The sequence below is a fragment of the Podarcis gaigeae genome, assembly GCF_964106915.1.
Source record: "Podarcis gaigeae genome assembly, chromosome: 5".
Lineage (NCBI taxonomy): Eukaryota > Metazoa > Chordata > Lepidosauria > Squamata > Lacertidae > Podarcis > Podarcis gaigeae.
The window spans coordinates 62,013,957-62,041,532 of NC_139681.1; the positions used below are offsets into that span (position 1 = coordinate 62,013,957).

The window sequence follows — 27,576 nt, forward strand, 5'->3', positions numbered from 1 at the left end:
AAGAATGCTTTGTTTTGATGAAACAATACAACATTTGGTTAAGAGAACAAGCCAGAGGTCAAGAACAGAGTGTCCACTATTTGCATAAATGCCACATTTATTTCTTTAACTGAACAATGCCTTAAGTGTACACAAACAGTTGAAGACCCTAATTTCCAACACTCAATAGCTTTAAGACATCAAGAAAACTAGACTCGATTACTTCAGTATTGTTATTTATACAGTGGTACAGGGTGTGCCCACAGCAATCACATATATACAAAGCAAGAGAAATGGTCTCCCAGCATTTGGAGATGATGTCACAGGAAGAACTCATTTGGACAAACTAGATAATGGAAGCACAGGCAAAATAAGATTAATAAAAAATAAAAAGTAACCACAACCTTCATTTTTATACAGTAAGTTATTGATATTGAGTCACAGCTCATGAATGATAGTGATCCTCCCTACAGTTCATTGAACACACAACAGAAAGAAACAGTAAGAGCATATTAGAGAGTTATACATCTTGTGTTGTCACTTTTGCATGTTACCATATGGATAAGCAATCGCCTCTTAGTCCCACAGTTATTAGCTAATTGTGCTGCTTTTACTTGTTTCTCTGCTTTCCTGTTGCTCCTTGATAATTTATAAGACTACTTATACTGGGCTCTGCTATCCCCCTACTGAAGGGCAGTTCAGAGAGCATTTGATATTTTAGGTGAGCTCATTCCCCAATAATTTATTAGAATGGGAAAGAGTTTTATGTGAACAAAATAACACTGGCTTTTACAGTTACTGAAGGCCAGTCTCTAACCAATATATAATCTATGGAAGGGGATAAGTATGACATAATCTGAAATTATTTTTCTCGTATAACATTATTATCTCTCACCAGCCCCCACCTTGAGATAATTATGATATGGCTGTGTGAAACAGAGCAGAGATGGAAGTCCATCCTGTCAGTATTTTATGCTTCATTTAATAGGTTCCTTTTCCTGCAGGACTTTCCAAAATATGCTTTATTCAGAAATGCTGTTTCTTGCCCCCTAACAAAGGTCTAGATGATACTTGAAATTAAACAATTAATAAAAGGATCATTCAAAAATCTTTACATCTCAAATTAAGTAAAATGACAGTAAATCAGTGGAGACTCTTCTCAGATTGTCTGAAGAGTGGTTGATAACTATATCAATGTGGCTTGACATTTTGGCAATGGATAAAGCCATAACCAGCAGAAAATATACCAAACGTAATGATATGCTAGGTTATCTAAATAACACTATGATGGACCATTAGATCTCTGTTCAATATTCCAACCAAAGTACTAAACAAAAAATCCTTTCAGGATATCCATGCTAGTTGGAGACTGGATCATCTCCATTAAGCTACTGTCAATTTGTTGAGTTCACAATTCTTTTTTTGTCATTGCATTTAAGCCCTGATTCAAACATTGCCTTTCATTTTTAGGGGCTTTGGGTCAAGCCTTTGATCCCTAACTCAAGTCAGTCATGTTGTCTGCAGGTTTGCTGGCCCCAGAAACATGGAACTCTTGAGCAAGACCAGACTGTAGCCCAATAGTCACACTGTCAGGAACATGGTCTTCAGGTTGGCTGACCTAAGCCATGCCTCTTATCAATCTATCACTCCCCATAAAATGCAGCTCTTCCAAGCTCTACTTCTTCATTCACAAGGCAAGGTTACATACACATTTTTGCATCTCTTGATTGTATGGAAAAGAAAGGTACTGACACAACTTCTTCATCCATTGCCACTAACATAATTAAATCTCTTGACAATTTGATATGGACATAAATGAAGTAAAATATTTTTAAAGTTGTGTTTTTGTATGAAAGATAAGTGTTGTGATCCTATATATGACTTCCTTGTTGTAGGACAGCCTTCAATCATGTGCATAATTACTTGGGAGTAAGCCCCACTGAACACTGAAAGACTTACTTTCAAGAAACATGTTCAGGGCTGTACTTGTCCTGTTCTTTTTTAAAACAAGTCCAGATGATTTCTTCAACGTAGCCCAAGGTAGCTTTGAACTTATAGCATGAAAATCACTCAGGACATTTCAGAGAAATTCATTAGCTGCTTGCTGTCTGACTGCAAATTTTGTTGTTGAAAGGCTTCTACTAGATCAGACACTGATAAGAGAGTAATAATCACCACTGATTAGAAACTGAGAATCAGTTATGGATTTTAATTATATAATATTTAGACATAGGCTGGGAAGTTAAAATGAATCAAAGTTGCCACCAAGGGTATTTAATTTTGCTGTTTATGCATAAAGGGAATGTAAATCATGGGGATTAAGTACCACATATTGATTTGAGTGGGCTGTAAAATAGGATCCTATATATAAAGAGTTAACAGGAGATTCTTAAAATCAGATATGAGTCATGCTTAATTGATTGGTGCCAAAAAACTATTATTTGTTTTACTTTGTCTTACCCAAATTTGAAAGAAAATTGGCTATTTGTTTTACCAGAAATAATTGCTTAAGATGCAGATGTATTTTTGAAGGAGACTTTTAACGTATCACTAGATACAAGAGTGAAAAGAGGTATCTTTTATAACACACTGTTCCAATCTTATACAAGGGTCCTATCAGTCTTGCTACATAAAATAATCTACGTATTTCAAACCTACTTTTCTCTTAAAAGAAAATGACAATGGGTATTTCCAGACAATCAGTTTTGAGTGTAATAAACATACAGTAGTTTTTCACTTATTCTGGGAAGCCCAGGGGTTGTCCCTTGAAGATGCACTTCTGCTGAGCAGATATTGTATTTCTCCCAAGTGTTCCCTAAATACTGTGAGAGTTTTTATTAAGTACCTTGGAAAATGCAATTCTTCTCTCAGATAGTGCAACTGTTACTATTTCAACTGCTGTGTAGGATGTGGTTGTGTGAGTGTCACAGGAACTTACTGAACACTGCCTGCAACAAGAATGGTGATAAAGTGGCCCAACTTGTTCCTCCGATGCCATAAATAATGGCCGATGGGGAAAGGGTGAAGCAAACCCCCCTCCCATCATTCCTGTCTTGGGAAAATATGAACTCACCTCCAGCAAAACATCCCTATTAAGATTGAAGGTCCATTTCAACGTTACATGCAGATGCGCATAGCATCCCACTGATAGATTGGGGAGGGGGTGTTGACTGTTTCTTTAAATAAAAAGCGACCTTGGGAGGTTGCTCATGGGAACAAATAATGCTAATGGAGAGGGCGTTTAATCCCTTCCCTACCAGCTATTCCTTCTGCTCAAAATGGGCATCTGGAAGAGGCTGTTTAGAGAAGAAAAAATACAATGGGGAAAATTCGGTACATGCTTAACCACAAGCCTCACTGCTATTCCTTCACTTCTAATCACAGTCTCCTGAAGCTAGTTTTCATTATATAAAGAGCATTGGGGGAATGTTATACATATCTGCATGTAACATGTAGTTCAGCCTTTAGTTGAACAAAACAAACATTGGCTAGGTGACTGAAAAGAAGAAGAAACCTGCTAGGCAGCAAGTGCAGTATTTGAAAGAAAACCAAGATAGGCTCACAAAAAAAGCTGACAGGGCCCTCTCCCATCACTACACTGACTCACTTCCACATCTTTTCTTTTAGCAGAATTGAGATGCAGTATAATGTATGTGCGTAGGTGGAAAAAAACAACACCACATGATAAACAGAATGTACATTTTTCAGTGAAGTAAATAGAAATAAATACTTTATAAATATAATCTCATCCTACTCTTTCTTGCTCTATCAAGTAAAATGTCAATAAGTTATGAATTAGCTGAACACAATCCTATCACTTTTATCTCCTTTGAGTAACATGTTTTATAATGTTCACACTTTTACAGATTCCTTTCTCCTTAAATTGAACAGTTGCTTTAAAAATTAAATCATTTTTATTTTTTAAAAAAGACTCTTGCTTTGTTAGTGGTCATATGTCACCTAGGTCACCCAATAAAGAGATGGGCGGAAGATCACATGTGCACAAGGATTCCAGGGTGTACCAGGCTTCTAAAGTTACAACAGAAATGAATTTGGCCAATGAAACTGTAACTTGAGATGGATCGCTCTGTGGCGCAGGCATCTGGCGAGATGAATGACAGAAGAGATCCAAATTTAAAATGGGGACCCTCAAACAGCACCCATTATTTCACTTGGTTTGATGAGATGGGCGGCCCTTTAGGCTAAATTCTGGTTTGGGCTGTCCTCCGCCTAGACAGTTTGGACCTGTCAGAGAAACCAAGGAAGAAGAAAAATGAAAGGATAGGGAAAAGAAATAAGGTAGAGGAATCTTCAGAATCTCAACCCATGTTCAAAGAGACAAAAAACAAACCCAGACTTCTCAGCTGAAGCCTTGAATGTTGTTCTTATTCTAGATGGTGTTCTTCAACGTTGGAACCTCTTATTGTTGGACTACAACTCCCATCATCCCTGACCACTGGCTAAGCTGTTTGGGAATGATGGGACTTGTAGTTCAGCAACATCAGGACCCCCATTTGAAGAATTCTGGTTGAGAGGGGTTTGGGATTTTAAGCTATTCAGTTACCTTATTGATCCAGCCAGGAGAGGATTAAATGCATACAGCCAATCATGCATATCCTTGTCGTTGCTTGCCTGCAACAGGATCCCACGATGTTCAGTGCACACTGCGAATGTGTTGGGGGTCTAAAACAGGGGTGTATAGTTGCATGTGAGACTCAGTTGTAGAGGAGAAGCATACAAAGAAGCATACAGTAAAATGCATTGAGTGCATATATTACAGGCCAAACCAGATGGTCCCAGATCCGATGACTGGCATTGCAGCAGCTCCTGCCCCCAATAGTTTGTAAAACAATTCAACACTTGCTTTCTCTAGATGTGTAAATCACAGATCCCTTTACAACTGTAGGTGTCAGGCCTGGCTCTCTGTCCTCATCCTGGAGGACACGTCCATTCTTCAAAGTGTTCACTGCTATTACTTACATGGTCTACCTGCAGAATCATCCTGCCCAGATGTCCACTCCACTTCAGCCTTAGACTCAGCTCCTATTTATACTTAAAGCACAACTGGACAGGAGAGGGATAGGATCCGAGAGTTCTTACCTCCCACATCCCTCCTCCTCCCTGCAGGACTGGAGAAATCATGAGCATAGCAATGTCATTAAAGGAAAAAATATATATAGATGTTAAAGAAGTGGGGGAGAATCTCAGATCTGGGGACCAAATGTGGTCACCCAAACCTCTCTTATCTGGCCCTCAGGACTCTCCCAGGCTACACCACCCCACATTTCCTCAGGCTCTAACCTGCTGGGCTGCAATCCTGCCTCAAGTTCTTTGCTTGGCTGTAATGTGCGTAATAGCTTGCCTAGGTGTGGAGAGGAAAGATATGTGGGTGTAGGTGACTTTTGTGTGGCTGGAATGTATGCTGTGTAAAGAGATGGCCATCTTCATTGCTCTGCTCACTTTTTGCCTTTGGTCCCACTCCTACTCTAAGAAGCAGCACTGCTGTCAAATCATGGCTGAGGATATAAGGATGTACTATAAACCATACTTAAGACATCAAATCTGTTGTCGGTTCATTGGTTTGTTTCTAGTAGACCAAAGTATTAGGTTAACAGTAACAGCAATACCTGCAGAATGTGTTTCTAGCTGTCTTGACATGGCTTTGCACCCCCGCACATTCAAGGGAGGAGAATCTGAAACCATCGGGGCAATTGTCCTCAACAGACATGCTAGATGTAGCTTGTTCACGAACAGGTCTGGTTATGCCACTTAAGATCTCTGGCTCTGCTGTCATTCCTGTCTCTGTACTTCACACCCTTCTTGGATTTTAGCCATTGCCATGGCCTCTTCTTTCCCTTACAGCCCAGTCTCCAATAAATTACCCAGAAGCACTAGCTGTGGATTCTCTGATTTTGCCCAACCTATGAAGTTGTCCTTACTTTCAGCATCGCCTGCTGGTCTTCACTGTATTCCACCTGAGCTGATGAGAGATTGAGGACTGCTCTCTCCACAGAGTCCTTGTCGGTGTTGTAGATGTAGACATAGGGACGTCTCACAACCACATAGCGCTTCACCCACCCATTTGTGTGGGGCTCCAGAAAGTGCAGGTAGCCTTTCCTGGAGACAATAGGGCTGTAGAGGAGACATATTGGCATCATGCTTTGTAACTGCATAAAAACTGCACCGCATCTATTGATTTCTAAAGATTTTTAGCACCACCAGAATTGGCACATGTGATGCCATTACTGGACTGTGCGATTCCTTGGTTCAGAATATAACATTATCCACTGACATTGCTCATCCTCCATATGATGTGGAATGTTACACCCCTGAGTTACATTCTAGTTTGGATGTTAATCTGAGCCAATGAAGAACTCCTCCATTCCGCAATCTGCCCTACCAGTGGCTGCTGCTGCTGTTTGGGCAGCAGCAAGGCGAGGTGGGGAAAATAATAATAATAATAATAATAATAATAATAATAATAATTATTATTATTATTATTATTATTATTATTATTATTATTATTATTTTATTTATACCCTGCCCACTCTGGGCGGCTCCCAACAAAACACTAAAGACAGGTTAAAACTTCAAACATGAAAAAACTTCCCTAAACAGGGCTGCCTTCAGATGTCTTCTAAAAATCAAATAGTTGTTTTGTATTTCCTCCCCTTTCCCTCCAGGCCACCTGGTTCATTGGCACGGTCATATTCCAGGAGACAGGAAGGGAGGAAGGGAGGAGGGAAAGAAAAGGAGAAAGACACCCCATCCTCTCCAAGCCACCCCTGCCAGAACAGCAGTAACAGCCACTATAAAAAGGTATTAGGGAGCTCATAGGGAGAGAGTGGACACTGTCTCTCCCAAAGAAGCAATGGGGTCCAATTTTAGTTCACAACAAAACAAGCTATTTTCTGATCTATTGGAGGAATTGATTTGCTTACAGGGTCTTGCCCAGAACCCATTTTCATTTCTTAGAAATAGCTCTGCTAAATTCAAAAGGAATGCACTCCTGTTAATTATTGCATTCTTCACCGTGCAACTGCTTCCCTCCCAAGGGAAGAGGCACAGAGGAAAAGAAATGTACCATGTACTTAGGTCAACGAACCCTTCAGTTTAGTCAAGAATAAGATTCTTTCCACAAAGCCCATAACTTGTACCTGACCCGGATCTCTTGAATATCAGGGACCAAAAGGCGCTGGGTCTCCTTTTCATCTTCAGGCCCACAGGTGGGGGATTTCTTTTGTTCTCCTTCAACTGTGGGCTCAAATTCAGGGCTTTCTGCCCTTGAAGAGAGCTGCAGAGTTCTGCAAAGGAAAGGCGGGCAGGTATGTAATTTAAACTCAACTTTGGCCTCCTTAAAAAAAAAGTTGACACATCGTCTGAAACTGTGCTCATAAATGTGTCTCTAGACTGATCTGAAATTCTTAGCTTTGCCATCTTCCTCACCTGGCATCCGTGCCACTGTACCGTCCTTCAACCAATGATGGGCAGGTGGAGGAGGGGGTCAAGGTGGAGCCACCAAGGGCTGGCATGGAAGGGTCTCTTAGCAGAGTCACTGACATTTCAGATAGCTGTACACAAAAAGAATTAATCACTGGAGCTGCTTGCTTTACCACAGGCCTCTCTAAACTAAGAAGTACAAGGTGAGGATGAGTATCAAAGTCAATTTCTATTAAAAGTTAATGTCTACTATTTTCAATGGGTCTACTCTGAGCATGACTACTTTTGCATACAGCCCAATGAGCTATTGTAGTACCTATGCCTTTTATTTTCCCAAACATGGCACTGTGGCAAAGGTTTCTAGGTGCATAGGAAGCTGTCTGATACAATTGATCCACCTAGCTCAGTACTGTTTACACTGACTGGCAGTGATTTCCCAGGGTTTCAGACGGGTCTCTTCTAGGCCTACCCAGAGATGCTGGGAGATGTTATACATGCAAAGGATGAACTCTACCAGTGAGCTACAGCCCTTCCCCTTCTGCTTGTATGTTCCCAGAGAAGGACATAGTCATGGGGTGTTTTTTCAACATGCACTTTTATTCCCAACAATTCTGTCCTCAGAGAGTCAGCTCTTTGCACCTGTCTGTCCCTGAAAGAAAAGTGCTACCTGCCTGACAGCTAATTAGCCACTGTGGGTACAGTTTCATACCACCGTTTCCATCAGTATTCACACATCTTTGCTGAGTGACAGGGCACCCCACAAAAGCACAGAGTTTCTCTTACCTTGCTCTCACTTGCGCTAACACAGACATGGCTGTGGGTGTACTCTCTGTTGAATGTGTGTGTAAGGAGGCGCAAGCACTGTAGAAAAGATGTTGGGGGGGGGGAGAGAGATTAAGAGATACAGGTTGTAAAAAGAGACTTGGCCCTGACCAGGACAGAATTATCTATTATACTAAGCATGCTGTAGAGCAGGAATAGTAAACCCTTTTTCCAGTCTGAAGACCACATTGATGGTCCACTACATCTCTAAGGGTGCATGTCAGCAATGGGCAGGGCCACTGTACAGTATATACATGCATGCATACACACACACACACACACACACACACACACTACATATACAGCACACATACAGAGCACACACACAGTCAACACACATACAGACCACACATGTACCCTCACCATATATACTGCTCACACAAAATCCACATCTTCATGTATCAATCTACTTAAACAGAGCTGGGCATCACAGTGCCACCTTGTAACTAGTTGGATATAGATGATGTGTGGGGATAGTGTTATTATATAGTTTAGCCATAAGGTGACACTGGATCTAGTTGGATCTGGGTGGAGACAGGAATTTCCTGTTGCTGTTTTGTTCCTGTCAGAGGGAGACCTTAAAGCCCTTGCCTAGCTTTGTAACCGTCATGTCCTCTAAGCCTCCCACGGCAGACAATATCGTTCATGTGAAAAATCTAAACCAGCACAGAGAAATTTACGGCAAGACCACAATCTCCTCTGTTCAGAAATCTCATTTTCACTCCCGCCCTCAGCTCCTGCCCGCACTCAGGGAAGACCATCTGTTTCATAAACAAAAGGCAATGCTGAGACCAGCAGTTTAGGCACCATGAGAATGCAGGTTCTAGCGATGCCATTCCCATGCTATGCCAAAGACAAAGATGTAACTGGCATGGTGTTGCCCCAGAATAACATATACCTTGACGGCAAGCTCTTTCTGCCTCTCACTGGGGGTGTCCAGTGGCAAATTCCTCCCCTCAGGGGTACCATCTGCTGAGATTGGAGAGGAAACACAAGATGTACTGCGGGAATCCGAGTCTTCACAGGAGCTTGAGGAAAGGGAATCGAGACCCAAGCGCTGGGTTGTCTCTAGTTTCTCACGCAGAAGCAGGTAATGCCTTGTTTTCTCAACCTGCGGAAATAAACCTCTGGCTAAGTAAGGTCACAGACATCTGCAGAGAGTCATCTCACACAGAGGTCAATCCACACACCTCATGTCTTCCCACCCTTCCCGCCAACACGGACATGAATAAGGACCACTGGGCTTGAGTCTTACTTCTTGCAGGAGGCTCAGTTTCTCCAGTTCCCACTGATGATCCAAGATGAGACTGTCACTACGGGGCCGCCAGCCTGCCAGGTTCTCCTCGCCTCGCACATACGCCACAGATGTGTCAAGCACACGCCTTCGTCTTCTTTGCATGCCTGCAAAGGACAAAGTTGCAAGTTGCATTCAGCATTGCTCATGCCCAGTCTGCAAAGCATGTGGGCAGTGTTTCTTTTAAAGCAGATTTCCCAACTTCACATATTCCCCATCAAGACACTCCACAAATAAAAAAGAAGAGAGAAATGAACACAAAGCATGCTGTACTAGTGGTAAAACGGTTTCTACATAGGAGTCTGTAGTTCTTCTCTACTATACAATAACTAACAGAACAAATGCCTTTGCGCAGATTTAAATCCTCATTTGGTTGGCAAGGTCAATTTGACCAAGCCATGCCCATCTGCCCTCATCAGGTAAAGATGCAACTTTGCAGGGGCCAATGATCAGTTGATTGTCTCTGCTTGCAAAGCATTGTCACCTGATGTTGTCATTGACAGGTGGGACAGCTCAACCTACCTGTTAAAAATGGCCTGTGAGGGTTGGGAAGGTAAGGGTCCAGTCCATTGGCTAGATCTACACCCCCGTTTTAGGGGATCACATTGTTTAGGCATGCAGCCTTTCTCTCCCCCTCTGCCCCAAATCCTCAAAATGCAACCAGAGGAATGGTGCATTACTAGTTTTCACAACACTTAGTTTTTACAACACTTCCCTCAAAAAGCATGATGTTTGGGCAGTGTTCAAGTTATGTTGCACTGACATTGCAGACAGATATGTTTCTGTGGATGTTTACGATTCAGGTATTAAGATGCAAAGGGCCACCCATATTCATTCAAGTAAAATAAGTAAGTCTCATGGCAACAGTAAAATTGACTCTCCTAATGTTACATTCTTTTCCTCTTAGCACAACCCCAGCATCCCCTATGGGCCTGTCATGATGACAGTGCTAATTAGAACCATCAGAAAGTGAAGCCAAACCAAAGAGAAGTTTCTCACCTGGACTGCCAGCATCAGCCACCCGACAAAGGCTGAGTTCATATACCCCAGTTACACGGTTACTACAAGGAAAAAGAGTGAAACATCAGAGCATGGTGTTGCAATAAATGACCTTCATGTGCATGTGGCACATTAAATGTAATGGCTAAGGTAATATCAATTTTTAAAAAGGAATCCAGAGAGGATTCTGGAAATTACAGTCTAGTTAGCTTTACATCTGTCCTAAGAAAACTGGTAGAAAGTACAGCATTGTTAAAGAAGGAATAACAATATAAATATGAGAGAACAAACCTTGTTGAAGCGTAACCAGCATGGCTTCTGCAAGGTTAAGCCCTGTCACACTGGCAAAGGAAAGTATTTCTTTACACATCACAGTGTTAAATTGTTAAATTACGGGATTATTTCCCAAAAGAGGCAGTGATGGCCACCAACTTGGATAGAATTAAAAGACAAATTCATGGAGGATAAACCTATCAGTGACTACCAGCCACAATGGCTATCGCCCCCATGGTTGTGCAGGCAGTATGCTTCAAAATACTAGTTGCTGGGAGACTGCTGTTGTGATTTAGTCCTGCTTGTGGTCATTCCATGGGCATCTAGTAGGTCACTGTGAGAAGAGGATGCTGGACTAGATGGGTCACTGACCTGACCTAGCAGGACTTATCTTATCTTCTTAACTATAAACATTAGTTGGTAACCCCTATGTTTATATCTAGACTTATATGCATTCTTTCCAATAAATCAAAAGTTTTTCTTTTTTGAGGTATGCTCTTATTCTGCCAGCAGAACGGGAAATGAGACTGCTTTACCTTTCTGAGGCTCGAAGGCTCCCACTTCCAAAAAGATTGCGGATGGACCGAGAAGCAGGGAGTTTGGCATCTCTGGAGTAGAAGACCATGCAGAAATCTTTGGTGATCACAGCTGGTTGGGTGCAGTTCTCCATCTAAAATAGGAGGATACTTGCTAGGTTTTTTTAATTTAAAAAATGCTTTCCTGGGATGCTCTTGGCTGTTGGTACACAATGAAAGGCTCTCAGATGGTGTGAGTTTGCCTTCAAGAGCAAAATGATGTTCTGCAGCAGGTTTCCCAATGATGTCATGCATGTATCCTTAATAATCCATAGATGTTTATATCATTGCTATTTGGAGCTACTCTCATAAAACTACAGTCTTATATACACTTTCCTGTACATACAGCTACATGGAATCCTTGCTTTAGAAACCTGGCACCTAGCAGAGTACTAGTATCCCTTTTTTCCTGTCTTTAGTTAAAAACAACAATGCATATCAGTTAGGTATACTACAGGCAGCAGCGCTTCATTGGTGTTACTCACTGCCTGCCTACCCACACTCTCCTCCAATAGCAAATGCCTAGGTAGGTATCATATATCATAGAGCTATCATCCAGCATGGCCCACTGTTATTATTTGGATTTCCTAATTTAAAAGATTTTTTTTATAACAGCCTTCATTCTTTTTAGAATTTCAAGGCACTCTACATTCAGTTAGATCAAGCATAAAATACAACAATAAAATCATTGTTTTATTGCACTTCTTATGCCAAGAAATATAAGGTCAAATTACACATGATGGTGTCAGAAAGAAAACAAAATTCCCAATAAAAAATAAAAAGCAGTCAATGAAGTCTGCAATCCTTAGCAGAAGACAGCCAGGTAGACAAGAGGTACATAACCCTTTCCCTTCAGGCTCCCTCTCCAAAATATATGTATCTTTCATCAGGGCTTTTTTTCAGCTAGAACTCACTGGAACTCAATTCTGGCACATCTTAGGTGGGCACCGTTGCCATTCTAAGACAATGAGGGAGGTGTTCTTAATGAGTTCCAGCACCTCTTCTTTGTAGAAAAATAGCACTGTCTTTCATCTGAATGACTAAAAATCAGCTGGGAGCGGAAGAGATTTCAAGAAGAAAAATGGCCCGGAGAAGTTTTAAGGGCCTCCCCCACACGCTCTGCAGCCCACCCACTGCAGCTGCATTTCATGTTACTTGCCACAAAAGCAATTATGGGAAATCATACATCATTTAGAGCTGTACTATATTTTAAAACAAGCATCCACTTGCAAAAAGATTTCCGTTGGGAGCAGGGTGGTAAACTCCCGCAAAAAGCAGAACAAGACTCCGAGGAGCTGCTTTCCCTACAAGTGTTATTAAAATAAGACAAGTTTTGGAAACAAGCAGACAGTGACATTTGCTAAGAGGTGCTCTGCTAGGAAGGATGCTCACTGCGTACTAAAAATGGTCCCTCAGGCTCTCTCCCCTGTCAGTCACTGGCAGTCCTTTCTATTCTCTTGACAAGCAGTGGCTTTGGTGACTTCATTTGGTGACGAGCTAGCTTCAGTTTAAGAGTCTACCCTGCTTCCCAAATACTGCTGCTTTTAGTAATAGTTTCAGGGACAACACATTATAAATGCTTTTGTCCAACTTTCCTGTTTAGGGGAAGACTTTCATAAACAGATGGTGACAATGCCCATCATTTATAGTTATCCAAAAGTAAGAAAGTCTTGTGGTCTAGTGGATAGAACAGGAATGGCCAGGTGTTGTTTGACTACTATTCCCATCATCCCTGACCAATGGCCAAGCTGATGGGAGTTGTAGTCCTTCAACATCTGGAAGGCACCACACTGGCTGCCCCACAGATTGACCTGGATGAGGGAGATCTGAGTCTGAATGCTTGTTAAGCCATGAAGCTCATTGGATGATTTTGAGCAAGTCTCTGTAGGTCCATTTAGTCACTCTTCTATATGTACCTTAAATGCATGGAGGGAAGGACAAGACTGCTGCACATGCTGCCCTTGCTCCTGATGTTGTCCCACCTCTATACATTAGTCTGAAAGAGGAATCTATGTAGCTGTAACTGTGGGCATGTAGGCATTCTACATGACCTGGAACCCTGTGCAGTTTGAACCCTGCTCAATCAAATTGCATGGTGCACCTACTCATGCATAGGAGGTGTGCACCCCATTAAGACCTTCTAACTAATACATGGGAGCAATTCATTAAGACATTCCAGCTCCCCCAAACAAACTTCATGTACACACAGAAACAACGTCTGAATGGATTTTATCACTCAGGGTAAAATGCTGGGCTGGGGCTGATGTGAACTGTAATCCAAAACATCTGGAGAGCACCAGGTTGGCAAATGCTGATGTAAGGGCTTCTTGTATTGCTATGTTAGCCTAGTGTCATCCAAAACCCCATATTAGTTTGAGAATCACAAGGAATTATGGGACTGCTTAAGACAGGGAGGACTGGAGTAAATCAAGGTGGAAGCCCCTTTCTAAAACTCAGCTCTGTGTGGTCTATTTATAGGAAATGCTAGGAAGACACTGATGGGTCTTGCCTCAATGTACGCCGAGAGGGTCATGTAGATTTTCTCTCTGTATGGGGTGACACGATTCAGCAGCAAAGAGTTGTGCATGGAGCTATCCCAAGCCGCTTCAAACTGGTAAAACGTCCTGCAAAGAGACAGCAAGATGGTTGGTTAAAAATAAACACTACCATCAACCACCAAACTGTGAGACTTGCATCAGCAGCAGTACGCAAACATGCACACACAGAGAGACATATTTGTGCTGAATGGATGCAGCCATCCTGGAGTGCTGTGGCTCAAAAACACCCCTTCATTATGAAGGGCAATAGTGAAGGCATCTGTGGGAATCCTCAAGGGAATCTTCTGTGCTGTGAATTCATGGTTGTTGTTTTAAATATTGCATAAGAGCAGAGGTGATTTGGGGTATGTTTTAAGGTTAAAATTTAAGCCATGAGATGATGGGGTGCCAGAAAGACATAGAAAGAGGAACACAGTAATAGAAAAAAAGTTGTATGCAGGTGGCATTCTCTCATCTAGAATTGGCAATAAACAAGTTTCAAGTTGTCTGTAAATATTATGGCTTAGCAGAAAAGTCACATGTTTCTGCTTACATTGCCATGGTAAAGCCAAAGATCTCTTCCATACTTATCGTGGGGTGTAATTTAAACATGCCCTCTGAGAGTGAATGTGGGCAAGGGGAAAGGAAGCAAGAGTCAAGGGGAAAGATGAGGAAAGCAATACGAAAACAGAGAGCTTCTCTTGATCCCTGAAACAATTGGGTATTTTCAGATTTTGTCTAAAGCACTCCAGGGCCATATCTCTTCAGTCAAACATAGCACACAGACAATCTATCTTCCTTCCACAGGAAGGAGGTACTAATTTTCAGCAAGCATGTTCGGAAAAGAAAAGAGTGAGGATGCTCAGTGCTACAGTCAGTTCCATCTCTCCAGAAGCATTTGGCATTGCAGACCTTAAAAGTTTGATATGTTCATAAAAGTGCTTTCAGTGAATTCTCTTTGAAGTTCGTTTCCCACATACAGCTACAGTCACCAAAGCTCCAGAAGAAAACTGACTATTCCACCAATCTCTGATTTATAGGGAGAATTGTGACTCTGAATGATAGGGAGATATAATTCTCTCCAGACCTATCTTACCCTAGCCTTTTCCTGTTTGGTTACTGATATCTCAGAACTACTTCTTGCTTTGTGAAATTAGGCACATAAGGTACCTGAGTTTAGCCCTTTTTTGGGGGGGGGGGGAGTGTGATCTTTTAGCAGGCCCCATTAAAAAAACATCCATATTGTCTTTTGAGAACAATAACTGAGATAGTCTACCAGTACTGTGACATACTATCCCACTGAGGAAGCCAGGGTTTCCAGAAAGATCACCACACATGAAATAGAGGTTCAGTTCTTTGCATAATGGAAGCACCAAAGCAGATGTAAGCTCTGATGACATGCAGCAGCAACAGGGCTTCTGAGGGCTGAATGTGCCCCCCCCAAGCCTCTCCCTCAGATTCTCAGGATTCTCCCCATGCCACACACCCTCTTCCAAGTATCTTTGCCTTGCTGGAATGTTTATTTGAATGATGACAATTCCTTGTTTGCCTGGATGGAGGATGGAGAGATGGTTGTGCAGTGTTTGTGCATAGAACCCTCTGGCTTTTGTAGCCCATTGTAAAAGTCACAACCATGGTTCCGCCCACATCTGCCTTTGGCCCTGCCCACCACCACTGGAATGCAGCCCCCTGCTCATGAGCTAAAACAGATCTCATGCTGAAAATGGTTCTCCATTCTGGATATACAGACACCCAAACGTGACTCTCATCCCCTTTAAGTAGCCTTTCCCATTATGATGGCATTCCTTTGGTGGAACCTTTTTGGCTCAGCATTTTTGTGCCACTAAACAACAGAAAAGGGTGACCAAAATATTCGGACTTTAATATGTGTCTGAGCATCCTCATGATTCAAAAACATTTCCACATGGACATTCCACTTTCACAGCTCACCAACACTCATATCAACATAGTCAGAAGCCTCTTTAAAAAAGAAGCCAGGTCTCCCCTTGGGAAGATTGTGCATTATAGTAGGTCCACCTCTCAGAAATAGTTGTTGACTCTTGTTAAAGAGGATCTGACTATTAGTTGATGATGCACAGTTTCTATCCCATTCTAAACATTGCATCTTGACACTGAGAGTCGCAGCATCTTGCCAAAACCAAAACTGAAAGAGCTGAGACCAAGATCACGGAGACACAAGCCACGGGAGAACAGGTAACTCCAATAGGAAGGAAGGAAAGAAGATTAGGAAAGGAAAAGGAAAAGGGAAGAGGAAACAAGGGAGAGGAGAAAGAGAAAAGAGAAGGAGGGAATAGATCAAGCAAGTGTGTGAGAGTAAAGTGAGGTAGAAATACCTAGTGTCATTTCCCAGTGAAATGCTATAAGTGGAAGGCAACCCAAGACAAACACATGTACACATACACACATACACAAAGAAATCAAAATGTCAGAAAGCATTGTTTATATGGTGCCCTGTGGAAAGCTACCCAGAGAGGCAGCTACATGGGGTAGATGGTGATTTGAACAGAGTGCAGCCATAGATTGTTGTGAATTTGGTAAAGGTGGGCAACAAATGAAAAGCAAAAATACTATTGTCCCTTCACTCTGGGAGCTTCCAGACCAGCTGTTTGTTAAGCATTGATCCTGACACGTTTGCACAGAGGCTTTACAACATTGCCTGTTTATTGAGCATTAATCTTGATATGTTTGCATGGACGTTATACAATATTGCTAGCTAGTGGTTGTTATCCTGCACTTTCCAGGGCAATTTTCTTATCAGACCTTTTCTGGTGAGAAAAGTGACAGGATATTAGCACTAGAAACTGCAGGATAATAACCTCATCTTGTATAAGTGAACAGTCGATCTGGAAGTGCCCTCTCTTGGTAGAAGAGCATGGTCACAGAATGAAATTCAGAACATAGTTTTGCGTATTCAACACTCTCCTTTCACTTTTTAGTTGAATTTATAATATCTGTGTCCATCCAGCTAGGCTCCCTTCCCCTGCATTAGGGGATCAAGGATCAAGACTGTTTTCAGTGGAGCGTAATTCTTATCAAGATTTTAATTCACAGTGTGAAACATGGACTAAAATGACTTGAGCAAGGCAAAAGCAGAAAGGGGTTCTGGGTGAAATTCGCACAAACAATAGTTTTCAGCCCTCTTCCAAAGAAAACATGCCAAATACAAATGAATCACTGAAAACACATTGCTAAGCAAATATTGTATGTGGTGGGGGTGGGAAGGTGAGATTGTGGGTTCCTTAAAAAAAATAAAATACAGAATTTTGCACTGTCAAGAACTTAATGGGAATGCCACTAGTATGACTTTCAAATCTAGAAGTTAAGATGAAGGAATGCTATTTTGGGGGGAGGGGCTAAGTGCATAGAATTCTGATTATGTCACTTCATTCATTGTTTCATGATATTTGTACTGAGAACGTTGGGTGTTCATCCATTGCCCTAGACTCATTCACTCAACAATAAACTTTAACCCTATTCCATAGGTTATGGGCTTGTCTACACTGATACACTAGAAAAGAAGAAATGTGTATGTGTGTGCTCTTTAATTATTGGATCTCATGTACCTATCCTTTGACAACACCAGAAATATATATTACTAATACAATCACTTTCCTAAGCATCTGGTATTCAGTTTGGAGAATTTAGAAATATATTATCAAGCAGAAGTTGCATATAAGCAGAAGTTGCATTTTTTTCAACAGGCAATTTAGCTCACACATAAATACATTGCTAGTCAGATGGTAGGGATGAGAAAAAAGCTTTAAATTCTGTAATCTAGTCTAGAATTTACACTCAAGTATCCAAGGTAGTGAGTTAGGAAAATGTATTATCAAAAGTTTCTTCAATTGGTCATTTGCAGGTCACATTTTAGAGAAGTTACTGAAACAAAGCAAGTCTGAATTATATAGAGCTGTTATGGTGGATCTGGAAAGCTATGAGTATGACCTCGTGCCTCAACCTCTTAAACAGCCTTACTGTAGTGCTACACAAAAACGCCTCCGTGTTGAGCCAGCATAAGAATCGTAATAGGGAGCATTCCCACTGTTTAACCCATGCTGCCAGCTACTGCTTTAAGCAAGGGTGGTTCACTGCACAGGAGGGTTCCTCTAGCAATAGAGTAAGTTGCTTCGTAAGGCAATCCAGGACTAGGACAATGTGGGGCATCCTTGCTGGTCCCTGGCAATCCATCCTCCTCAACTGGATTTGGGCCTGAAAGACCAAGGAAATTTGAGGGTACACGGAGAGCAAGTCGTAAGCAAGCACAGTTTGTGACACTGCACAACATTGTCACTGATCACAGAGGCATGCTTGTGAAGACATCTGGCATCACTTCCTATTTCCCAGCTTTGTGAAACTGAAGGCAACATGAGATAACCTTCTGGTCTTAAACCAGCAAGGTTTAGGAATCACTGAATTAAAACATACTATACACTGAACTGTGATGAGTAATGTGCTGCTAAATTGAAAAAGATCACGTTTTCTGGTCCAGATTACAGCATGCCCTGATAAAGAAAGAGAAGAAGCAAGCAAGGTGTGCCATGCAAAGGTGCTATAGCAAGATATAGAATTCAAGATATAGCAATAATTACTGGTAAATACCAATTGTTGGAGGAAAATCAGCTGGTGTCTCAATTTACATAGAAGTGCTAAAAGTCAATCTGACCTGGGAAAAGTTCCTTCCCAACACCAAATACACACAACAACTGTCAAGTTCATCCCAAGGAGAACATTACCCAAGCTCACACACAAGCCAATAATGGAACACAGTTCCACCATGCTACCTGGAACAAGCAATAGAACACAGTGGACGAAACAAACAGAACTGCTGAAGAAGGAACTGAGCTCTGGAATGTTGTTACTAAGGCTAGGGTTGGGGAGCAATTAAATCCACTTCCCATTTAAAGCTGAATTTATCAAATTCACACTTTCTCAAGCAGTATAAGAACCAATATATAGCCATCCTTTGAAATGCACATGCATCTCAATTTTGAGATGCCGTACTCCAACTAGCTAATGCTTACAACAATTCATTTACCTGCAGGTATAGGGTGGTATACAGATTTATTTATTTAATCAATGATGATGATGATATGCATAAAATGAATATTTTCATGAAATTTATACATAAATGCATTATATTAGGAGAAATTGCTTGCAAAAGCCTTACATTAGTCAAAGCTGCATACAGAACTGTGCTTGTTAGGAAATATTGGCTAACTTTCATGTGGATTTTTAAAAAGAAAATTTGCAAATTGCTGCAGAAATGTTGGGACCCAAATTTAGGAATGGAAAAAATGAGAAGCTCAGAGAACTGAAGCTGACGGATCCTTTCATCTCTATCCAAGACGGAAAGGCAGAATCTGAAGATTGAATCTATTTATTAGTTAACACATATTGATATCTATTGTTATTTAAAAATAGATAGACCCCTGCCTTAAGCATGGGCTGCCTAACTGCACATGTCTAATTTGGTTCTTAGGTATTTGCCAAACACTGACGGTCTCTGAGTTCTGGAAGTACACTTATTCCCTGGAGTTAAAGGCCAGGATAGTGATAACAATGAATGACTGGATGGCATATCATTATTTATTGGACTGCTATACCTCTATAATGACTACCTGCACAAAATGGTGCCTGGCACCAATCAGAGAGCCACATGCAAGCAATAGACCACATATTATTGCTTTGCAGCGTCATTGTACAGTATACAAGGGTAGTACAGTGGTACCTTGGTTTAAGAACAGCTTAGTTTATGAACAACTTGGATTAAGAACGCTGCAAACCAGGAAGTAGGTGTTTTGGTTTGTGAACTTTGCCTTGGAAGCAGAACATGTTCCGCTTCCTGTTGAGTGTAAATTGAGTCCCCCACTGCATGCCTTGGTTTAAGAACACTTGGGTTTAAGAACGGACTTCCGGAATGGATTAAGTTCATAAACCAAGGTACCACTGTATCTCCAGTATAGAATGTCTATTGATTTTGGGTACTGAAATTCAATACTGCATCTCTCTCATGATCTTAGAGTTGAAGTTGTTGAAATTATGCAGATATGTAATAGGATCTCTCATATCATTACATTTGAATCAATAGAAACTGTGGGAAGGGGGTAGCTGTAGTTTAATGGCACTATGGTGCTGAGAATTGGGGTGTTCAGCTTTCCTCCTAGTGCTGTTTGCACTCCAAGCACCATTTTCATACTGCCCTCAGGCAAACAGCAACCTGGTGTGTGATTTTAATCAAGAAAATGGTGGTGAGGGAAGGTTTTCCATTCTCCCACGTCCCTGATGCCATAGTCCTGATCACACATCTTGTCTCATCTACTTTGGCCTTCAGGCTGGAGTCACATAGAATTCTTTTCAGAGCTTGAAAGAGGTCTTGTTGCTTATGATATTGTTATAAGTTGGAGGGGGGCAAGACTCCCCTAAAATATCTGGATTCAATATAGGGCTAGAATTTAAGCAAGTGCGGGGGGCAGAGCACGAGGTGGGCCATCTGTTTCATGCTGCAGAGAGGGTCAGACACAGTGTTTGGAGTCTCTTGGAATCTGAGGATGCAGCAATGGAAAGAACAGGACCCTCTTGGGATGTGAATGCTCTGCACTCTCTCCATGTAGGTTCAGGCAAATAATCCGTATATCGTAAAGACACTGCAGACTCCACTGTGCCTCACTGTTGCAAAAGGAAAAACAGACTCTGGTAAGCATGAATGGTACCCCTGGAATCTCACACAGCTCAGAGATTGGGGTGGCTCATCCTACTCATTTCATTCCTGAATAACAGGATTTTGTCGTGTTTCAGAATCTTGCAAAATCTCTTTATGTAGAGGTGGCAGTGGGAGAAAAAGAAGGTGTGTGCATCCCATATGAAACATCTCTCAAACTCTCTGAAAAGGATGGACTGTTACCGAATCAATCTATCTTTGTATCATCACCAGCAGACTGAATAGTTACTCCAGAGGAATCAGAGGACACTTAGCATAGTCCAGTTTATTCCATTTACTCCATGAAATTTATTTCTTAGCCTATCTACACTTCCCTGAAATGACAACTTTTGTACCAAACTTTCAGAAATAGAAGCTCAATAAGCATGTGCCTCAACATTCCCACAATCCCTAGAGACACCTCAGATCAATCAAATATCTGCAAATGACTTGCAATCAAGGTAAGCAAGAAAGGCCTCATTTTATTCCTATTCTGCCCATGCTGGACTACTGACTTCTGCAAATCCAAGGCAGCCAAGAACTAAGTCCTGGGCTCTCAATGGAATTCATTCAGAAAAACCAGTAAACTAAAACAAACCTTGATATCCACAATCCCATTTTCTCAGCATTCTCTTCCTTGGCTCTAAATACAAAGGGAAATCCCAAACACACCTTAGGGGAAGGAGGAAATCTTCCAAAGTTAAGTACAGTTTTCAGATTGTATGTAAAGATTGTCCACCTTGGATAATATTCTAAACATCAACCATTCCCGCTGGCTTGGTTTGCATGCAGTGCTAGGCCAAACCACGGCTCAGTGTGAATGCACAAGTGTGCAAGCTTCTGGAGAGGAGGTTGCAGCCACCTTGCTCTTCTTCCAGTCCTGCTGCATCTGTGAGTTAAGGTTTGGTTTAGTGTGTCATCTGAATCCAGGCTCCTGGTTTGTCTCCTCCAGAACTGCAAACCAAGAACAAAACTTGGTTACAGCTCATGGAGTGTTTCAAACCACGAGCTAAGGTTTAGGCAGCATGCTAAGTCAAACAATTGCTTGGCTCAACAGCAGTGCAGCAGCAGGACTGGAGCCCATTCGTGCTAAACCACTGTTTGGCTTAGCATTACATGCAAACCAATCACTGTAAAACTTGCAGACCATTTGAGATTCTTGGGCTGCGTTTTGCCAAACAGTTTTAAAAGAAGCTGTTATCACAAGGCTCCTTTCCACGAAGCCTGTTAAACTAGGTTCTTCCCTCATCTCTCACACGGCAATGGCTCTCCTGCACCCCCCCCAGCCCAGCTTCTCATGCAGCCTGCATCAGCACACAGCTATCCAAACTGCCTTCGTGCCAGAGCTGGGAGCAAGGGAAGGGGCTTCAGCATGGACAAAGGGTGGGGCAGCATAGTTTTGGCAGATGTCAGAAAAAAATTACAACCGCAGCAAAACAGAAAGTAAAACCAGCCAAAAAAAAGAACATAGATTTACAAGAATTTTTTTTTTAAAAGAGAGCTGTTTTTTAAAAAAAAAAAATAAAGGAAGAAAGAAAGAAAGAAGAAAAGGAAACCAAACAAGGGGTGGGGAGAGAGACCCAAGGAACAAAATGGAACAAAAAGCCCAATGATACAGAAGAGAAGGAGAAAGAAGCTGGTGTATTTGAGTGGGTGGAGGGAAGTTCCAACTGTAGCATTGGTGACCACAATGCTGACTTGGGTAGGGGCACCAGGGAGGAGGTCAAATAAATAAATAAATGGGGAGGGGAACAAATAATACCTAGGCATATCCGAATCAAGAAACTGCCTGCAAAAACACAAACAATCACATGGTTAGTGTGGGTTCAAATGGGTGGTAACAGCAGCAGCAGTAGCAGCAGTTCCATAGTGCAGCTTCTCAAAAGCCCAAGCCCTATAAACAGCGCCTCTCTCTGCCCACTGGCAAGCCACAAAAAGCTGCAGTAGAAAATAGCAAAGCATCCAATATCACAACCATTATGAGTGAGTGGAGTGAGTGAGTGAGTGTCCGACACTGACACCGAATATTGGGGCCTGAACTGGGGAGAGCTGAGCAAATCCTGGTATAGTCATGAAGTCCAGTGGGTCTTCCTTTTTGCATGCCTACCCAATTTCACAGTGGTCTTGTGAGCAAAGCCCAAGTATGCCACCTTAAATACAAATGTAGTAAGGAACAGGACTACCCTCTTGGTATTGAGATTTGAATCATGTGATGCCAGCCTCACTTATTGCACTAGGATTTACCTTGAGTTCTTGGAACATAACTGCATCAACCACCATCCAATCAAGTTATTAAGGCCCGAATGAGCCCTCGAGGCCATTCTGTCCATGTTAATTCATGCTTAATCATTACACATTGGGGGCGGGGCTTAATGCCATAGTGACAAGGAGTTTCCAAGTTCTTCACTGCATTTATAAGAATGAAGGCAATGGAACCTTCTCTAGTATCATAGAGGTTTCAGTGGCCAGGGGATAGAGGGAATGAGACCAAAATATATTGTTATTTGGTTTTTGGGAAGGCAGCTAGGTAACACACAATAGCAAAGCAGTGAGCAGAAGCAAAAGGTTCACATGATGGGTTAGGTAGGTTCCCACCCTTCTCGCTTCAGCAACATCAAGACCCAAAGCAAGCCCCCAGAGCCCATGCAGAACTGAAGGGTGGAGACTCTGGAAGATGGTGAATTGTCCATTGTCTTCCTCAGTTGCTCTAGATTGTCCTCCTCCTCCTGCAAAATCTGGCCATCCTGCTAGCAAACTCTGAGGCATCAGCCAACAATTCAGTTATCATCCATGCAGGCAGCTGAGAAAAATGCTCTTATGCCAGGCACAGATCCAGAGAGGAAGAACCAAAACATGAATGCTCTGTATATGTGATTCCTATCCCTCCCCAAGCAACCTGACAGGTGGTTCATGACCCAGGATAAACCTTTTTATTGTTCCTGACACTTTTGAGTTTTAATTGCTTTCTTCAAAAAATGAATTTTAATGAGTTATGCTGCTTTGCCAGAGAAATTGATAAATGTTGTAAATGAAACAAGCCAAACATGTCCTAAAGCATATGAATGCTTTGTTAGTTGATTTGAAAAGTCATGTTCAAGTATTCTGCTGAGAGTCTGAGTAAGACAGAAGCAGAAAAATCCCTTCCCAGAATATGCAGTACAGTGGGGTGGGCAACATGTGAGCTTCCAGTGTTGCTGGACTACAATTCCCATCAGCCCCAGCCAGCATGGCCAGTGACCAGGGAAGATGGGAGTTGTAATCCAGCAACACTGGAAGGGCCACTGGTCCCCCATCCCCACAGTAGAGATATCCAATCCAATATGCAGAATTACCTAAATGGACTGCACATCCAGGATGACTCGGTTCTTTTACTGATCAATATCCACCATACCACTACAGAAAATCTTTAATGTCAGCTTTATTCAGTGATCCTAGAACCTTTGCAGGTGGCTGGCATGCCGACAAGCTGGGCACTTGCAACCCAGGTTTGCTGTACTTATCCCTAATAGCCAAATGTACTCCCAAGATTGTCACAGGGGGAGCAGCAACTGTTGAGCAAAACTAGGGATGATCACTTTGAACACTCATGGCAGCAGTTACTTTTGCTGTGAGGTTCTTCCTATTTTGCTTGTGCATGCAGTGTCTGTTGCTAAAGAAACTGCCATTTGGAAATACTTTTCCATAACTGCATCTCCTCCCTCTTAATCCATGGAGCAGGTCTTTAGCAGCTACTGATTCAGAGAGACACTGCTGTATGCTGGTTGGCCCTCCTTTCATTGATTTTTCTGGGTTGGGTTCACTTAATCAGCCCCATCACTGGAACCCCTGCACAATGACTTCTGCTTGTGCAACAGGCTTCCCCCTGTCCTCCTCCCACATACCCCAAAATTGGCTCAAGGGGGTCAGGAAAACTTCCACAACAGCACATGGTGGGGGGCTTGCTCTGTCTGGCAAGCTGCAATGTTTGTGCAGACAGAATGTTCATCATAGCACAACATGGAATTCCACTCCTCGGTTTTTTAACATTTCACTTTACATGTCATTTATATATTGCTTGCTTATTTGGAAGAGAAACTCCATTAGAGCTGAATACTAAAAAGAGTCTTTGCTCATTTGTTAACATTAGGAAGTTCACATGCCAGTCTTCCTTGCAGTGTTGAAAAAAAATGGGTGAGGGAGTATAAGCTATAGGATAGCCTTGCCTCCATGACTGACGTGAGCCACAGCTAAGCCTGATGAAATGCTTCCCCACCATCCAAACATTCAGACAGCACAGGAAAAGGGCAAAGCTAGCCTGTGTGGCCCCACAACTCCTTTCACCCATTGTTTCAGCACTGGAAAGCAGGCTGTGTGAACCTCCCTACTGCCACCCAACTATGCATAACCTTTGTCCTAGGGTAACTCACCTCAGACAATCTGTCTTCTCTTCCAGCATTTCTTCGGCAGCTTCTATTTTTCACACATCACATACTAACACTTGCCTCGTCCGCAACCCCATTTTAATCGTTCACAGCTCAACCATACAAGCTCGTGATGAGTGGTTTCTTTTGCCAGAGGGTCAGGATAAATGATGTTATGTTAAATGTCTGAATGGAGATGAGTATTGAGGGACCAGGCTAGGATGCTTCAGTAAAAATGGAGTAGCTACACAACTACAGGAGACACGGAAAGGGATATTCCCTACCCGCCGCCCAAAAAAGTGAAAGAAACTGAGATTGGAAGCCATGTTGCCTCTTGCCTGGTGTTCTCCTGACATAGTAGCATGAGTAGCCCATCCATGGGACCAAACTCAGTCCTTCATCTTAGGAATTATAACTGTTACAATGCATTACCATCTTGGCTGTCTTAGTGCAGACCCAGGTCATTGAACCTGAGCTTTCACAGCTGTCTCCCACAATGAACCACCATTGACAGGATGGGCAGCAACAGCAGCAGATATGTTCTATGCTTATGATAATATTTTATTTTCTTGCTAATTATACTGTTTTATTTAATGTGCATTTTATACTTGACCTACTTTGTAATGTTTTGTTTTGAAATATTTAAGATAATTACATTATATTGCTTTGAATCTATACTTTATATTTGACTTTCTTCGGTAATGTTTTATTCTGGATTCTTTTATTTGATGTTTCAATGTGTTGTAAACCGCTTTGAGATATTTTTGTTTAAATATAAAATGATATAGAAATGAAATGGATAATAATAATAATAATAATAATAATAATAATAATAATAATAATAGGTAAAGGTAAATGACCCTTGGTTAAGTCCAGTCAAAGGCACTATGGGGTGTGGAGCTTATCTCACTTCAGGCCGAGGGAGCTGGCGTTTATTCACAGACAGCTTTCCAGGTCATGTGGCCAGCATGACTAAACTGCTTCTGGCATAACAGGACACCGTGACAAGTGCCAGAGCACACAGAAACGCTGTTTACCTTCCCGCCGCAGCGGTACCTATTTATCTATTTGCACTGGTATGCTTTTGAATTGCTAGGTTGGCAGAAGCTAGGACAGAGCAACGGGAGCTCACCCTGTAATGTGGATTCAAACCACCAACCTTCCGATCGGCAAGCCCAAGAGGCTCAGTGGTTTAGACCACAGTGCCACCTGCATCCCAGCATATTCTGAATTTGCCCTGGTGATAATGTGCTTGGTGCAAGCACTGCTATTCCAGCTCCAAGGAAGCAAAACATTTCCAAGCAATGCCAACTTGGTGCCAACTTTCAACAGTCCTGTTCTATCTTTTCCCCAGAAAACCATCTCTTAGTGCATGAACAAGGAGCAGTGATAGGCAATAATGTGATTTTTGCTAATGTATAAGGAACAGCATACCACAGGCAAATCCAAAAATTCTGTATGTATGGGGTAAGACCATTGATTATTGGTAGAGCACAATATTTGCACACAGAAAGTCCCGGATTCTATGTGTGGCCGTTTAAAAAATTGGTTAGCATGTGGTAGGAGAGATCTCTGCCTCAAACCCTGAAGAGAAGCTGTCAGTCATAGTAGACAATTATGGGCTAAATGGACAAATAGTCTGAGCCTAGTACATAGTAGCTTCTGATATGGTTCTAATTCACTGGACATTCAGTGATAAGGTGATGGATGTTCATGGCCAAGGCCAAACAGGGAAAATTAGGCCTGTTTGGCTATAATATTTGTTACCAGCCTGGTAAAACTCTTCTCAATCAGAGGGATGCTTGGGGAAAATATTTTGGACCACTGTTGCTTTCTCTTTCTGCTACTTGAACACTGTAGTCTCGTTACTTAGCTAGCCTCAGCATGGCTTTAGCTCACTGGCTGTCCGTACTGCAGTAAAGGGGTGGGGCTTTCAGAGAAATGCCCCCCCCATATATATATTTAGGTACATACACTCCCTGAAAATCTACAGGGAGGTCATGTTTGCCTCAGGTTAAATGAGTAGAGCATGCTTTGTGGCCAGACTCACCGATCATCCTGGGAGGGGCGGATGTATCCTGATGACAGGATGTTCAGAGATAGGATGTTGGGGTCAATGAGGGATTCATCTCCTTCTGGGGTGTTCCGAATCCGACCTAAAAGCAGAAAACACCACATACACTTTATTCCCGAGGGAACTCAAACGCAGGTATATTTTTCAGCCTATCAATGAGGTGATCCTGTCAAGCAGTAGCTATTAAGAAAATCATATTGCTGAGACATTTTTGTTTCTCTCACTATACAGATCCATGCTGCCCTGGAACAAATAAGAGGCAGCAAGCCTACCACACCACTATAATTTGGAGACTTCTCAAAATCTGCCTGCATAAGCAACATAAATTCCCTGATATACTAGCCTCGCAGCCCCTGAGGTTCTAGGGGCAGAATAGCTCCTCACAATATATAAATACCATTTTGAATGGTTAGGGTTCACCCTCCATCTAGGCAAACCATCAGCATTATCACATCCAAGCCCATC

General features: G+C 42.1%; 1 protein-coding gene across 20 annotated transcripts in view; it reads right to left on the minus strand.

The window, feature by feature from the left end:
• Positions 1-79: 79 nt before the first annotated feature.
• KIF1A (kinesin family member 1A) overlaps positions 80-27,576 on the minus strand; it is a 111,688-nt gene continuing 84,191 nt past the window's right edge. For 6 of the 20 annotated variants that reach the window (XM_083741762.1, XM_083741758.1, XM_083741753.1 and 3 more), the window contains 13 exons: positions 27,088-27,193; positions 22,400-22,426; positions 13,892-14,006; positions 11,344-11,477; positions 10,535-10,596; positions 9,497-9,642; positions 9,140-9,352; positions 8,203-8,280; positions 7,426-7,550; positions 7,137-7,283; positions 5,919-6,111; positions 4,544-4,662; positions 80-4,224 (listed from right to left, as the gene is read on the minus strand). In XM_083741762.1, the coding sequence (XP_083597888.1) occupies positions 4,182-4,224; positions 4,544-4,662; positions 5,919-6,111; positions 7,137-7,283; positions 7,426-7,550; positions 8,203-8,280; positions 9,140-9,352; positions 9,497-9,642; positions 10,535-10,596; positions 11,344-11,477; positions 13,892-14,006; positions 22,400-22,426; positions 27,088-27,193 (1,508 nt within the window). In that variant the 3' untranslated portion in view covers positions 80-4,181. Of the gene's footprint in view, positions 4,225-4,543; positions 4,663-5,918; positions 6,112-7,136; positions 7,284-7,425; positions 7,551-8,202; positions 8,281-9,139; positions 9,353-9,496; positions 9,643-10,534; positions 10,597-11,343; positions 11,478-13,891; positions 14,007-16,273; positions 16,298-22,399; positions 22,427-27,087; positions 27,194-27,576 lie in introns of all 20 variants that reach the window. The other 14 variants (XM_083741764.1, XM_083741760.1, XM_083741747.1 and 11 more) reach the window with 3 other exon arrangements.